The following is a 16793-nucleotide window of genomic DNA, read 5'->3' as shown; positions in this document are numbered from 1 at the left end:
CGTTTTCTGTAAGTCTTCACAAGGTTGGTACACACTGTTGTTGGTATGTTGGCCCATTCCTCCATGCAGATCTCCTCTAGAGCAGTGATGTTTTGGGGCTGTCGCTTGGCAACACGGACTTTCAACTCCCTCCAAAGGTTTTCTATAGGGTTGAGATCTGGAGACTGGCTAGGCCACTCCAGGACCTTGAAATGCTTCTTACAAAGCCACTCCTTCGTTGCCCTGGCGGTGTGCTTTGGATCATTGTCATGTTGAAAGACCCAGCCACGTTTCATCTTCAATGCCCTTGCTGATGGAAGGAGGTTTGCACTCAAAATCTCACGATACATGGCCCCATTCATTCTTTCATGTACCCGGATCAGTCATCCTGGCCCCTTTGCAGAGAAACAGCCCCAAAGCATGATGTTTCCACCCCCATGCTTTACAGTAGGTATGGTGTTTGATGGATGCAACTCAGTATTCTTTTTCCTCCAAACACGAAAAGTTGTGTTTCTACCAAACAGTTCCAGTTTGGTTTCATCAGACCATAGGACATTCTCCCAATACTCTTCTGGATCATCCAAATGCTCTCTAGCAAACTTCAGACGGGCCCGGACATGTACTGGCTTAAGCAGTGGGACACGTCTGGCACTGCAGGATCTGAGTCCCTGGCGGCGTAGTGTGTTACTGATGGTAGGCCTTGTTACATTGGTCCCAGCTCTCTGCAGTTCATTCACTAGGTCCCCCCGCGTTGTTCTGGGATTTTTGCTCACCGTTCTTGCGATCATTTTGACCCCACGGGGTGAGATTTTGCGTGGAGCCCCAGAGTGAGGGAGATTATCAGTGGTCTTGTATGTCTTCCATTTTCTAATTATTTCTCCCACAGTTGATTTCTTCAATCCAAGCTGGTTGCCTATTGCAGATTCAGTCTTCCCAGCCTGGTGCAGGGCTACAATTTTGTTTCTGGTGTCCTTTGACAGCTCTTTGGTCTTCACCATAGTGGAGTTTGGAGTCTGACTGTTTGAGGGTGTGCACAGGTGTCTTTTTATACTGATAACAAGTTTAAACAGGTGCCATTACTACAGGTAATGAGTGGAGGAAAGAGGAGACTCTTAAAGAAGAAGTTACAGGTCTGTGAGAGCCAGAAATCTTGATTGCTTGTAGGTGACCAAATACTTATTTTCCACCATAATTTGCAAATAAATTCTTACAAAATCAGACAATGTGATTTTCTGGATTTGTTTTCTCATTTTGTCTCTCATAGTTGAGGTCTACCTATGATGTAAATTACAGACGCCTCTCATCTTTTTAAGTGGTGGAACTTGCACTATTGGTGACTGACTAAATACTTTTTTGCCCCACTGTATGTAGGCAGAACATATCAAAGTAACATCCACAATAATGCCCAACCAAAGCACATTAGCCACACCATCACACTGCCCCACTGGCTTGCCTTCTTCCCACACTGCATCCTGGTGCCATCCCTTCTCCAGGTAACAAATCTACCTGGCTGTTCACATAAAAGAAAGTGTTATTCATCAGACCAGACCAATTGTTTTCATTGTCTTATGGTCCAGTTCTGATTCTCATGTGTTCTCTGTAAGCACTTTTGGCGGTAGGCATAATATGGGCACTCTGGTCTATTGCTACTACCTGTTCTATCATAGCCAGCATTATTGTTTCTTTTTTTATAAGATGGGCTTCCAATGTGTATCAGTAACCTTGGGGGCACACGACCATGCAGGCCTATGGATGGACCACTTTCAATACTAACTAGAGATGAGCGAGTACTATTCGAAATTCCGTTTCGTATAGCACGCACCCATAGGAATGAATGGACGCAGCCGGCACGCAGGGGGTTAAGCGGCTGGCCATCGGCAAAGTCGGCCGCTTCTATTCATTCCTATGGGTGCGTGCTATTCAAAACGTGCATGCGTGGTATTCGAATAGTACTCTCTCATCTTTAGTACTAACCACTGGGAACACCCCACAAGACCTACTGTTTGATCACACTCACTCATCTAGACATCACAATTTGGACCTTGTGAAAGTCGCTTGCTAATTTTTGCCGCTTCCAGCACGCCAGCTTCATGATAGACTGTTCACTAGTCCAGTGGTCCCCAACTTTTTTTCCACCAAGGACCATTTTCAGCAAGACAATTTTTCTATGGCCCGGTGGGGGCGGGAAGGGGTGTGAATAGGGGAAGGGAAGGGGTGTTGGGCGCAGGGTTAAGCATGGGGGTGTAGATTAGAATCATGTACATATGAAAACACAAGAGAAAGTGCAAACTGACGGACACTGCAGGTTATGAAGATGGCTACTGATGACGGATATTACTTCTAATGCTGCCATTAACTTCACTACAGCCTCACTGCAGCTACATTACACGTCACAGGGACAAGTGACGTGTAATGTAGTTGCCCAAAGTTTGGTAGGCGAGTGCGGGGTGGAGCCAAGACCCGCTGCATGTCCTGCATAGTACTAGAATCCCGGACATACAGCGGGTCCCGGCTCAACCCCGCACTTTGCTCACCTTATCCCAATGAGCAACAACCAAGCACTCGCCGGCTCCACAGCAGCTGCTGACTCCTCGCCGCCAGTGCGCGGACTGCTGCAACATGCCCCGCGGCCCGGTACTGGTTCGGGACCCCTGCACTAGTCAATTCATTACAGGGAGTCTATCATTGGAAAAAGTCCTTTTTAAGTAAAGGCACATTGGAATAGCCTTTAAAATGGCTATTCTAGTCCTACCTTTACTCTTTTTCACTTTTCTTGCCACTTCTTCATTAATTTGGTTTCTTCTCCCAAGGTAATGAGTACACGGAGCTCTGGGGGGGGGGGGGGGGTGCGCCGGGCAGAGCCAACTGCACTTGTATGGTCAGTTAGGCCACTACAAAATGGTCTCATGGACATTCAGAGACGACTATGCTTGTCCAAGTGGCCATTTTGCAGTGGTCTAACTGAGCATACGATCGGAGTACCCATGCTCAAAATAGGTACTGCATGGCGTCAGAAGACATGTATGATGCGGGGAGGGTGGATCGGAAAGATGCTCGGAGTGCTGGGTGGAGGAATAGTGCTCGGAATGCTGGGGGGAAGGCGACGCTTCCAGTGCTCCGTGATGCTCATTACCATAGGAGAGGAAACCAAATTAATAAAGAAATGGTGGGGAGAATCAAAAAGGTAAAGGCCTTTAGTTAAAAATGACCTTTTCCAATGATAGACTCCCTTTAAGCCAACCTCTTGACAGGTGCCATTGCCACAAGAAAACCAATGTTATTCATTTAACTAGTCAATGGTTTTATGTTTTGGATAATCAATATATATTAAAGTTGCAAGAAGGGGAAAACATTTTTTTTTGTTTTGCAAATACTCCCATTTCTGGAAAAAAAAACCAAAAAAACCCTTACAATACACATTTCATTATACCTTGAACACTTAAGCTCACATTTTCCATGTTCAGCAATACAAATTCTCGAAACGATGTTGGATACATTATTTTTAGCCCAGTGCCTGCTAGCACAGTCCACTCACAACATTCTGGCCATAGATTTTTGTAAATAGCCCACACAAAAGCTGTAGACAGTACCGACCTCGGCAAACTGGCCAACTTACCAACGTCACATTCTGGGAACTCTGCCAGTGTGAACATTGATATATTTTATTATTAAAACTTGTGTAGGATTATATGTCAAACAGAGAGGAAAAAAATAAAGTCTGGAAGAAAAAAAAAATAATACGGCAAGATATAACAGCCTGAACTTTATAGAAAACACAAATCTCAGCAAAACCACCAAGCAAATTCCCCAGTTGCGATTGATGTTTTGTTGTTCCAATAACATAACCCAATGAGTAAATTACTTTCTAAATGTGAATGGATTAGGCCCTGCACTTACATGTCAGGAGCTTTCATACATAATATATACCCTTAGATGTAATCACATTGATGGCTGATGTTGCCAAGTCCGTGTGTAGTGGATCAGCTCTAAACATGCTGAGCTAATGCACATTCAATGTGATATTTTATCGCCACCAGTACTGCTCATTCGTTTAAAGTCTCATAAAACCTATCGTCCTGTGTTCCTGTCTCATCTAGATATGCACACATGATTAAGTCTTGTTTCAGGCTTTGTACAGCACCTAGAAGATATCAGATTGCCTACTTTGTCCACTAAATTAATTTTGGCTGTTAGTACACGATGGCGGTTTTTTTTTTTTTCCCTACATGCGCAAATGATGTGTAACCTGTTAATTTTTAATATGCATAATAAATCAGTTTGTTATTATTATGAAAAATGACTGCCGTAGAACGAACTCCGGCGCTGGAAAAACCCAACACTTAGGAATAAGAGCTGCGGTAGCTGAAAAGTTAAAAAAAAATAAAACCTACCGATATACAGTATACTTTACCAGGATACCTTCTCTTTTTTCTGCTTGATTTTAGAATGCAAGTCATAGGGGAATAATGGTCTTCTATAATCTTCTGTATCTTGTGGTCTTCTATTCTTATCTTCTATTCTATTCTATGGTCTCCCATTCTGTAACCAATGGTCTTCTATAATCTTCTGTATCTTATGGTCTTCTATTCTTTTGCACTTCTATTCTATTCTTTTGCACTTCTATTCTATTCCATTCTATTCTATTCTATTCTATTCTATTCTATTCTATTCTATGGTCTTCCAATCTGTATCGAATGACCTTCTATGTTCTACTGTATCTTATGGTCTTCTATTCTTATGTTCTTCTATTCAGGGGTGAACCTACCTTTGTTGCCACCCGAGGCGGACGAGAGAAAGCCACCCCCCCACCCCAGGAGGAGGGGGTGGAGCGAAGGGAGCAGGGCAGAGCGAAGGGGGCGGGGCAGAGCGGCGTTATCAGGCAGGGAGAGGACCTGCTCTCTGCCTGAGCGTGAGGGGAGGCCGCTGGAGCAGCGCTGCTCCAGCAGCCTCCCCAATCCACCGCTCGGTGACGGGGAGGCTAAGCCAGCTTGTCCTGGACTGGCTTAGGTAAGCAAAAATACCGCCCTCCCCGGGGCCCTGGCATAGCGCCACCTGAAGCAGTAGCTTCAGGTCGCCTCATGGGAGGTGCGGCGCTGCTTCTATTCTATTCTATTCTATTCTATGGTCTTCCAATCTGTATCGAATGGTCTTCTATAGTCTTCTGTATTTTATTTCCCCCTTATAACCATCTACTATATGAACTGTGGCTTTGGGGCAAGGATTTGCTTTGGGTTGGTACAAACCTTCCACTATTGACAAGAAGATCATAGCCGTGAAAATTCTGTTCAAGGGATTCACAAAGAATTTTTTTTTTTTTATTCCTGTCCTACCTTTAGGACAAGCCATAAATATTTGATCAGTGGGGGGGCTGACAGCCAGCCCTATACAGATCAGCTTTTTGGGACCACTCAACTGTTGTTCCCCTACTGATCGGACATTTATGGTCTATCCTTAGGGAAAAATTCCTGACCAACATCTTTAAGCCCTACCCAATTTGAAACAGAAGCTGAAATTTGTCGACACTTAAGTTTTTGAAGGTTTCGGCCTCTCTGCTAAATTTCTACAAGTAAAAGTACTACAAGTTTCGGGATCTTACAGACATCCCCTATAGCCAAACATGTTTTATTCTATTGTTTTTCGTTGTGTAATTCTAGTATTCATGATCGTTTTATACTCCAACTGGAACATCCAGTTTTTACATGATGTTGAATTTAAATTTTCTCAGTTTTTGTAATTTTCCCCGTCTGAGTTTGTGAAGACCAGTTGGAAAACACTGTTCACAGGACTTAGAGGAGAATCTGCTCTATAACTGACTTTGTGTCACCACAAAACAGTCCCAGCATCATGCAGGACATATATAAGGAAGTACTGATACAGTACCTGAACGGATATGAATAAAGCACTTTAGTTGTGATATCAAGTTCCTACTTATCTCCAGCACCAAACTAAGTCAGTCTTTCTTGTCTTGTCCCTTGCATTTCACAATCAATTCTCCCCCTCCCCTCTACATAGTCTTCCATAGTGAAAGAAAAGTTTGAAGCAGAACAGATTCTCTCTCACTGGTAATGGGTGCAAATTCCCAAGTAAAAGATGATCATCCGGAAAATCTATTCAAAAATAGGCAGCACTCCCAAATACATACAAAAAGTGTATAGTTAGTCCACAGGCTATGTTTCGGTCCTCACAAGAACCTTTCTTATACTCTTCAATAGAGATGATTCATCTGAATCACGTGATCTGCAGTCCGTCTTAGGACAAATATAGCAGGGATTTCACATTGAAAGCCATTATAGCTGTAGCAGGGACAGCATGGAAACAGTCTGATACAATATAGTACACCATTGTCCTGAATATATATTTACAGATAATTAATACATAATAATCGACTGAAGTCATTTACAGATACAAGGGGTGTTATATGGACTTCTAAGATATTTTACTTTGTATCCAAGAATCCTTAAATATGTGGCAGGTTGTCATAATATTATGGATTATGTAAATTACTTTTTGTTATTTGTCATGAGGTCATTAGCAAATCAATGAGTAAAAAAGAAAGAAAGAAAGAAAGAAAGAAAGAAAGAAAGAAAGAAAGAAAGAAAGAAAGAAAGAAAGAAAGAAAGAAAGAAAGAAAGAAAACCGAGTCTTACCGTAAATTCCTGTAGAAATGCAGGGAAAAGCCTAAAAAGCAAACAAAAGAGATGTGTTAAGATTTTAACATCGGGAACCTGAACGACAACAATGTGAACAATCCACTTAATGTTGAAATATTGGCAAATACTGAAAATTCCGACTTTGGACAGACTTTTGGAAGCTCTTATAGGTTTTTATATCGCTAAAGGGGACTGGTTTGGATATTACATTGTCTTCAAGTAGATGGCAAGTAAATCCTAAACTGGTTACTGAGCAACATTTTCACAAACCACTTAAGCTAGTATAGGATAGGCTACAAAGGTAACACTTCTATTTATCCTTTTTGCCCAATTCATTCCTGGATTTGTCTAAAAAAAAAAACTTATATAAAAATCTGCAACAAAAATGCAGCTTTTCCATAACATGGGGCTTTACGCTTTTAGAGTCAACATCAAACAGCCTAAGTCAGTATAGGACAGTTGGTAAAGTATCAACCAAGAGCTCCAATTTTAGTTTTCAAAAACTCTGCTTAAATGTAGTATTTTGACCATGGCATTTTGTTCACAACTTTAGCCGTAAGTCAGACTGCAATTCTTTCAATACTATATACAACATACAGCACTAGTTTGTTTTTGTACATTTTGAGGTTCCAACCTAGATAACATATTGATGACATGTAATGATTGGTACTAAGCTGATATTTCACTTCTTGGCTGACCACATGGTGCCATTTCCATATACTGTCTAACAAATGGTCTTTTGTATAGGATCATAAGGCACCATGTCCTTACTAGAAACTAGTCGGTCTCAGATCTCTTAGGTCATAGCTAAACTTGAGGCTCGGTTAAGTGTGATGAAGATTGGTGGATCTTAAAAGTGTCTGCCAGTAGTTACAAGTTACAAGGAATAGAACAAGGAATAACTGGTGACAATCCAACTGATGGGACCCCTACCAGAACATTCACAGTTCCATTCAATGGGACACACAGAGTGGTCTCTTTGGAGATGAATAGAGAGGCAGCGTACACGCACAACCTGCCAAGCCATTCATATGGGGCACACAAAACTCCCATTCTCATAGTGGGAGTCCTAGTGTTCAGTTCACACTGATCAGAAATATTATTACTATTATCCTATGGACTCACTTTGGGGAATGTATGAAAAGATTTCCACTAGAAAGTGGCGCAAAAAAAGTTGTGCTTTTTGGCACACACCCAATTTTGCTCCAAAAATTTAAATTTTTTGATTTGTGCTCTGCACATCAATTTTCTTGAACGAGGACATGTTGGGGGGTTTGAGGCTTGGAGAATTTTAGCAGAAGTGGTGTAGTTCAGCAGCCTGCCAGGATCATTATAATTATAGGTGAAATGTATGCTAGCCCCTGTTCACTATTGGAAGACCAGTCCTCTCACTTGTGGAAATAGTGGTTAGGGGGGGAAAAAAGAACTTTCCAATTGGTGGAAGTCAGCCATGCTGGTCAACCATTTAAAGCCTAATAAAACATACCTTTTGGAGAGCCTTGCTAACAAATATATATATCCCGTCAAGCGAATGGTCTGCCAACTGTCCTTTGGCTTGCAATTTGTATAATGGGATATTATTTCTTAGTATGTATATGACCCTACATGGTCTCAAACATAATTACTGTCTTGACTCTGAGTTCTGTCTTTTGAGTAATTACCATTAGTGAACATGATTGGAAATTTGCAGGAAGATTTGAGCTATGTATCTTTGGAAAGTAGGCACTATTAATAATATATGAGACATTTCATGCATGCATTTAGGAATACTAACTAGACCATAAAAGTGTGGACAAATTGCTAAGTGTGTTTCATTAGACTGTTTTACAAGTTGTCACAATTCTTGGGTGCTGGAACGATCTGAAGTTGTCACATCTGATAGTTAACCTCAAAACACTACTGAATTCTGAGATGGGTTTAACACTGTATATTTAAAATCATGAAGACTTCTTTGGCTCAGACACACTGTTTAAGTAATGTTGCAAAGTTGCCTGTATAACTATATGTATTGCAAATGGGACCCAAGCAAATTTAATTATAGTCCTAAAATTGCAGTATGTGGAGAAGAAATTACAGCTAATTTCTTCTTGCCTGAAGTCCTGTAAACAGTTCATTTGGACTTTGCACATTACTTTACAAACACATGTGCAATAAAAATGTAGTTTCTACCATTGCTCTCAGGACCATAGTAGTACTCAGGTATACCATGTTATTTGTGAATAAGCCATTAAGAAATTGTCCCGGTCAACGTCAATTGTGGCAAACTGGGCAATTGCCAATGACTACCTTTATTCTAGGGGACCTCAAGGAAAGGAATTTCAACAGCAACCTGATTATTATTATTATTATTATTGTTTATAATGGATCATGGATATTGTTGATAATGGATCACGTAAACCTTCACTGCCATGGAACACCAAGGACTTAAGGATAAAATAAAATAATCCTTTACTATTCCCACCATGGGGAAATTCAGTATGTTACAGCAGCATGGATAATATAGTAATATATTACAAGAAAGAACACATACAAGCTCATAGCAGATAGAAACAGATACTAGGAGTCATAGGAACTAAAAAGAAAAGAATGACTTCAGGGTCATTTAGTTCTCTGTGTGAAGTGATCTTTGCTTAGCTTGATGTAGATTATAGAACCTGACCGCGGTTGGGAGGAAGGACCTCTGATAGCGCTCCTTCTCACACTTGGGGTGAAGCAGTCGGTCACTGACAGTACTGCCCAGTGCTGTCATGGTCTCATGGATGGGATGGGGAGAGTTCTCCAGTATGAAGCTCACCAAGGACAGTGTCTTTCTGTCACCGATCACCTGCACTAGGTGAAGGTGGCTCCCCAGGACAGAGCTGGCCCTTCTAATCAGCCTGTCAAGTCTATTTCTATCCCTGGGTGTTAAACCAAGTTTTGAAGTTATCCCCTACTTATAGGATAGGGGATTGCTCGACAATCAGTGTAGGTATAACCACTGGTCCCTCACCAATTCTGAGAACAGGGATCCTAGTCTCCTGTCCTAATGGAGGGGAGGTTGAGCATGCACCCTGCTGCACTACTCATTTTCTTTGGGAGCCCTGGAGACAGCAGCTCTATATTCAGTTTTATTCCATACTCCCATAGAGAATAAATAGAGTAACAAGGTGGATGCTCAGCCTACCAATCCATCAGGAAAAGAGAACTAGACCCCCATCTCCGCATCCATCGGGAATCTTGCAGTAAGATCTATGTCGATCATAAAGTTCGATCATATCCCCTACCCTATCAATACTGAATAACTTCAATACTTGGTACGACCCCTTTAATCCCCTATTAATGTTCTAGAATGCCTGGGACTTTAGTATTAATTGATTAACCTCTTTACTGCTATATTTAGGCAATACAATTTGGACACAAAAAGACAATCTTATTTGGGCGCTGAGTAAGAAATATATGTCAGGGCTATGTGGCATGATATTGTTGTTTTAGTTTGATACTATATAGATGTTTTCAGCAGACATTGTATTGAGGCAATAACTGGACAATATTGGCCACATTGTATGTACATTTTATGACAATATTATTTGAAAATTTTCAGGCATAAATTTTTGGATAAAGGGACCCCAATTTTCTATAAAACCAGACCTACTCTAGCAGAAAGGGATTGGTTCCCGAGTCATTTCCAAATAAGTTGTCATAGCCTTTACACAAGACTAGAGCGTTTTTCAGTATTGTAGGTGAAAAGTTGTGCAATCGCTTGAAAATAAATGATCAGATTTACAAAGTTCTCTTTATTTCTGATGATTCATTTACATCTCTACGACACAGGATTTCTGCATCTTACTCTTCATAGTTGTACTCGACAGAGCCAATCACCTTTCTTTGTGAGACAGTTCAGCAAGATGCTGCAAAACAGGCTAATTTCTATATTCATGGATTATTTTTAGCAAAAACACACAGTTCACAATTCTGAATACCAGTAAAATGATTTAGCATCCCATATAATTTGCTAGAAGTGTAAAAGCAGTGACAAGTTTAAACTGTTGTGAACTTCAGGCATTGTAGAAGTCACATATGCCTTAGCTGTACAATATTAAAAAGTAAACTTTTGCATTGCCTAAAACTAGACCCAACATTAGATTTATGTATTACATTAGAAATCTACCATTTTGACCAACCATCGCCCATGAACATACTGCGAGTGTTTGCCATGTTCTTCCTCTTTTGGCTGATCATTAGATAATTTGTGCGAACTCACTGAGCTGTGTTTTTTAATAAATAAATTGTCTTCCAGATTAAGCACTTTAGTTGTGAATGTTGAAGGTGGGATCATTCAAACAAAACCCTATCATTTATTGGGAATATCCCAGCTGTCCAAAATGCAATGTATAAGCCCAGCTTTGGTTCAGACAGTAGACTATGAATCTGAACATCTTTTTGACTTGGTGTAGGATTAGGTCATCAGATACATTCAATGGCCCACATCTCAGCCCCTTTCTAAAAAAAAATGGGGAATGGGACAGTAACATAGGTGGGCTAGGAACATCCCAGTCCACCAGATTTATTATAATTCATGCCAGTTTCCTGACTGGTATAGATCTGCAACCAGGAATACCTACATACACTAGAATTACTAAGAAGCCAGAGCCTTAGAGTTATTCTGGCAAATTTTTCGCCTGATGGGGGAATTAATTAAGAATGGCATATGAATCACCAGTCTTAACAAATTCCCACCATTGTTGATGGTTATCTACTGCTCCTCCCTTCCTGTAGTATGGGATATCACACATGCCTCTTATTTCCACTGTTACTTGCTGTCCAACCTCTCTAAGCAAAGATTGTGTTACTCATGCTGGGCAGCAGTGCAGTATTCAATGAGTAGAAGAACTGCAGAGCAATGTGGCAGTAGGAGGTTGTGTTCTGTGTAAAGACAGTGAGTAATTACTGCATAACTTTACATCAAATTTGTAATATAGGGGCACTCAGATAGCTATTAAAAGAGGCAATGTCTGTGAGAGGGAAAAGGAATTGGGATATCTATAGCCCTTACCTTTACATTAGTAACCTCACTCACAGAGTGAGTGAGCCACAAAACAAAAGTGCTGTACAGAACTGGGCAATGAAATATAAAAAATTCTGAGCTTTGGTTATATCAGTTGGTAAGCGTTCTAAAGTATTAAGGAGATTTTCTCTATCTTTATAAGATGATAAACTTCTTTAGATTAATATTCAAGACTATTGTTACGTATATAAAACCATCTCTGTAAATAACTTTTATTGACAAGAAACACTTAAAATTGAGGAATTTTGATTTTATAGCAGGTAATTCTGTGTCTTTGTCGATCTTCTATTATGTACTCTTGACTTTCATTACAATACAGAATTTCCCACAGACTCACAAGAAGTTTACAGGTCTCAAAAGAGAAAATAAATGGCGCTAATAAACAGGTAAATGTTTCCCTTAAGAGATGGCATTTCTTAAATAATACTTCGATCCAGAACACAGGGTCACCAGTTGAGGTTACCACAACATCTGCAAAATGAAAGTCTTACGACTTCCAGGAAGCCTGAGATTCGCAATCTGTTTAATGCAAAGTTACTAAATCATGAAAAGTCGTAATATTTTACCCAGAGGTCTTAGGATGAGTTCCTAGATATCAAATATGTATCTGTAATATTCCACTGTAAAAATTGTACAAGACATAATCTCAATTTCCATGGATAATGTCTAAAGTGTTTATATCACGAACTGCCCCCTTTGTAGATTTAAAAATTCATCAGCCATAAAAATATTCTATGGAGAGGAAAGTTAAAGGGATCATCTCAGGACAGCCCTTGTCAGCGGGCCTTCTTAGTACATACAGACATCATAGAGATGGTTGTTTTGGTCAGTAGCTTTATCTGTTAACCAAGTACTGTATATACATTAGAGTCCGCTGTTAAATAAGGCCTGGTTCATATCTGTGTTCAGTATTCCGTTCGAGGAGTTTGCATGGGGACCCCCCGAACGGAATATCGAACGCATTGACAAGTGATGAGCTTATGAAAGCACACGGACCCCTTAGACTATGATCAGGGCTGGCTCCAGGCAGGCCCTTGGGCGACAGAGCCTCAGTGGGTCCCCTTGTGAAGGAGGCGGGAGTCGGGACACTGTGCGCCGCTGCGGGCAGACGAAGCGAGTGACGTCACGCAGGAGTGACGTCACCTACACCATACCTCCCAACTTTTGAAGAGCATAAACAAGGACAAATTTAGCTCCGCCCACATTTATGTAGACTCCGCCCATTCCCATTCATTTTTCATGTGCTCCCACACAGTATAATCCTCCTAGTCACCTGTAAATTATATGCCCCCCTCCATCTCTCCCCCAGTTTCATATACACCCTTCCTCTGCCCCCAGTTTCATGTCCCCCCCTCCATCTCTGTCCCCAGTTTCATGCCATTCTACCCCCTTCATCTGCCCCAGTCTCATGCCGTTCTCCCCCCTTCATCTTCCTTAGTGTCATGCCGTTCTCCCCCCGTTCATCTGCCCCAGTGTCATGCCGTTCTCCCCCCCTTCATCTGCCCCAGTGTCATGCCGTTCTCCCCCCTTCATATGCTGCAGTTTCATGCCGTTCTCCCCCCCTTCATCTGCCCCAGTGTCATGCCGTTCTCCCCCCCTTCATTTGCCCCCAGTTTCATGGGCCCCCTTCATTTGCCCCCAATTTCATGGGCCCCCTTCATTATGTTCCACCTTAATGTTTAACACAAAACAAACACACTTTTCACCTTCCAATGCTCCCCCGCCACTCTCTCCGCTCTCACTCCACTCACATACAGTCCTATGAAAAAGTTTGGGCACCCCTATTAATCTTAATCATTTTTTGTTCTAAATATTTTGGTGTTTGCAACAGCCATTTCAGTTTGATATATCTAATAACTGATGGACACAGTAATATTTCAGGATTGAAATGAGGTTTATTGTACTAACAGAAAATGTGCAATATGCATTAAACCAAAATTTGACCGGTGCAAAAGTATGGGCACCCTTATCATTTTATTGATTTGAATTCCCCTAACTACTTTTTACTGACTTACTGAAGCACAAAATTGGTTTTGTAACCTCAGTGAGCTTTGACCTTCATAACCAGATGTATCCAATCATAAGAAAAGGTATTTAAGGTGGCCAATTGCAAGTTGATCTCCTATTTGAATCTCCTCTGAAGAGTGGCATCATGGGCTACTCAAAACAACTCTCAAATGATCTGAAAACAAAGATTGTTCAACATAGTTGTTCAGGGGAAGGATACAAAAAGTTGTCTCAGAGATTTAACCTGTCAGTTTCCACTGTGAGGAACATAGTAAGGAAATGGAAGACCACAGGGACAGTTCTTGTTAAGCCCAGAAGTGGCAGGCCAAGAAAAATATCAGAAAGGCAGAGAAGAAGAATGGTGAGAACAGTCAAGGACAATCCACAGACCACCTCCAAAGAGCTGCAGCATCATCTTGCTGCAGATGGTGTCACTGTGCATCGGTCAACTATACAGCACACTTTGCACAAATAGAAGCTGTATGGGAGAGTGATGAGAAAGAAGCCGTTTCTGCACGTACGCCACAAATAGAGTTGCCTGAGGTATGAAAAAGCACATTTGGACAAGGCAGCTTCATTTTGGAAACAAAAATTGAGTTGTTTGGTTATAAAAAAAGGCGTTATGCATGGCATCCAAAAAGAAACAGCATTCCAAGAAAAACACATGCTACCCACTGTAAAATTTGGTGGAGGTTCCATCATGCTTTGCCGGCATCGGGAATCTTGTTAAAGTTGAGGGTCGCATGGATTCCACTCAGTATCAGCAGATTCTTGAGAATAATGTTCAAGAATCAGTGACGAAGTTGAAGTTATGCCGGGGATGGATATTTCAGCAAGACAATGATCCAAAACACTGCTCCAAATCCTCAGGCATTCATGCAGAGGAACAATTACAATGTTCTGGAATGGCCATCCCAGTCCCCAGACCTGAATATCATTGAACATCTGTGGGATGATTTGAAGCGGGCTGTCCATGCTCGGCGACCATCTAACTTAACTGAACTTGAATTGTTTGTCCAAAATACCTTTATCCAGGATCCAGGAACTGATTAAAATCTACAGGAAGCGACTAGAGGCTGTTATCTTTGCAAAAGGAGGATCTACTAAATATTAATGTCACTTTTCTGTTGAGGTGCCCATACTTTTGCACCGGTCAAATTTTGGTTTAATGCATATTGCACATTTTCTGTTAGTACAATAAATCTCATTTTAATCCTGAAATATTACTGTGTCCATCAGTTATTAGATATATCAAACTGAAATGGCTGTTGCAAATACCAAAATATTTAGAACTAAAAATGATTAAGATTAATAGGGGTGCCCAAACTTTTTCATAGGACTGTAGTTGTAGGCCCGATGTGACATCATCACATCGCGCCTACAAATGCAGAAGCCGGACCGCAGCGTTAAAGCAGGAGCTGAGCTGTGACAGCTCCTTCTTTAATCGCCTATGTATTCAGCTCATCGGCGTCCGATGGACGTCGATGAGCTGAAATTGGGACAGGCAAGTGCTGGGGGGTGCCCAGAGGCTCTGTGGGCCCCGGCACTTGCCCGACTATGCCGTGTGCTGATGCCGGCCCTGACTATAATGGTGTCCATGTGTTTTCCATGTGGTGTCCACACGAGTCATGTGGAGAGGAAAGTAGTTCACAAAGTACTTTCGTCTCCACATAACTCGTGTGGACACCATGAGGTAAACACATAGACCCCATAGACCCTGGGGTCCCCATACAGACACTCCAAACGGAATACCAAATGCAGATGCAAACTAGGCCTTAGCTAACCACTTTTTAATGCGTTTGGTATTCCATTCGGGGGGTCCCCAAGCGGACTTCCCAAACGGAATACCGAATGCAAATGTGAACTGGGCCTTAGATGAGGCCACACTTTGAGGTTTTACTGTTTTTTTTTTTTTTTTTTTTAAGAAAATAATGGCAAAACGGTAATAGAATTCCAACGTATAAAACCAAACTCATGTAGTCTTTTATCCAAAACAGCTGAGATATTTGCTCTTTCACAAGTAAAGTCACATTATAAGCTGATACTTTGGGCTTCTTTGAAAAATAAAGCATATGCATATATTACTACAGATTTTTAATTTAATTTAAAAAAAATTGACGAAAAGTTATGAATGTTAAATTGAAAAGCATATGCTCGGTTGCAATAAAAAATACCAACTAGAACAATCTATGTCCATGCCATTTATAATGGAGACAAATTTGATCTATGGGGATTGAGTACTTTTGTAAGGTATCTATATATACAAATAGAAAATAGAAGTGTTATAAAGAGTTAAACTTGGTTCCCCGGGTATGAGCACGCTGGTCTTTATAGGTATGCCATCTTAACTCATGACCTTTAAAACTAAATGTTCTGTATTTGCCTAAGCTTAAAACACTAAGAATTTTTTTCGTTTCTCAACACTAGGCCTTCCTATCTACTAACTTCTATACAGTCGCAACGTTTTATTGCACTTATCTTAAGTAACAGCTTCAGGTTCCAAAGACAAAACATTGGAATTTCCTGTCCTCAATAAGAGTCATAGACAATGAGGATCAGATATATATGTCACGCTCACTCATGGGACTTGGGAATGTTTCACACTGCCAATAAGTAGAACAGATTTATATATCCCCTGATAGTCCTCACTGAAAATTAGACACAGATCCCTTGGGCTCGGTATACATCATTATTAGGGTCAACACGTAAATCCCCTGTTAAGAAATGCTAGTGTCTCTTTGTGCTTTGCAGAGACCATTTTCTATAGCAACAATTCCCCATGTCTTTATAGTATATGGCTAAATAATTTCTATATACTAAGCACTGGAGCAAAAGCTTGGCTCAATATTTTCTACATTTTGAGCTAATAATTAAAGGGGTTATCTGAGATTTTACAAAAATTGCCTAAGAACAAAAAAAACTATATAACATTTAAAAAAAATACCAAAAATTGTTCAAAACATTGTACTAGGTGATGGGGCATACCAAGATTTGCATTGGTGGCTACCTATGAAATTCCATAAGAAATTTACCTCCATATTAAATCTACAGTATACAAAGGTTCAATAGAGGTTCGCGGGTACAAAACAGAGCTCGAATACGGCCTAAAGGTG

The 16793-nt window shown here is 40.8% G+C and overlaps 1 protein-coding gene across 1 annotated transcript in view; it reads right to left on the bottom strand.

Moving 5' to 3' along the window:
- The window catches only part of MACROD2 (mono-ADP ribosylhydrolase 2), a 1460592-nt gene that overhangs the window by 378334 nt on the left and 1065465 nt on the right, over nt 1–16793 (bottom strand). Inside the window, exon 7 of the mRNA XM_075267382.1 lies at nt 6627–6657. Coding sequence (XP_075123483.1) covers nt 6627–6657 — 31 coding nt within the window. The remainder of the gene's footprint in view (nt 1–6626; nt 6658–16793) is intronic.

The sequence above is a fragment of the Leptodactylus fuscus genome, chromosome 3 (genome assembly GCF_031893055.1).
Source record: "Leptodactylus fuscus isolate aLepFus1 chromosome 3, aLepFus1.hap2, whole genome shotgun sequence".
Classification (NCBI taxonomy): Eukaryota; Metazoa; Chordata; class Amphibia; order Anura; family Leptodactylidae; genus Leptodactylus; species Leptodactylus fuscus.
Note: the sequence above shows the minus strand (reverse complement) of the source record. Positions and strands in the feature narration are given on the sequence as shown.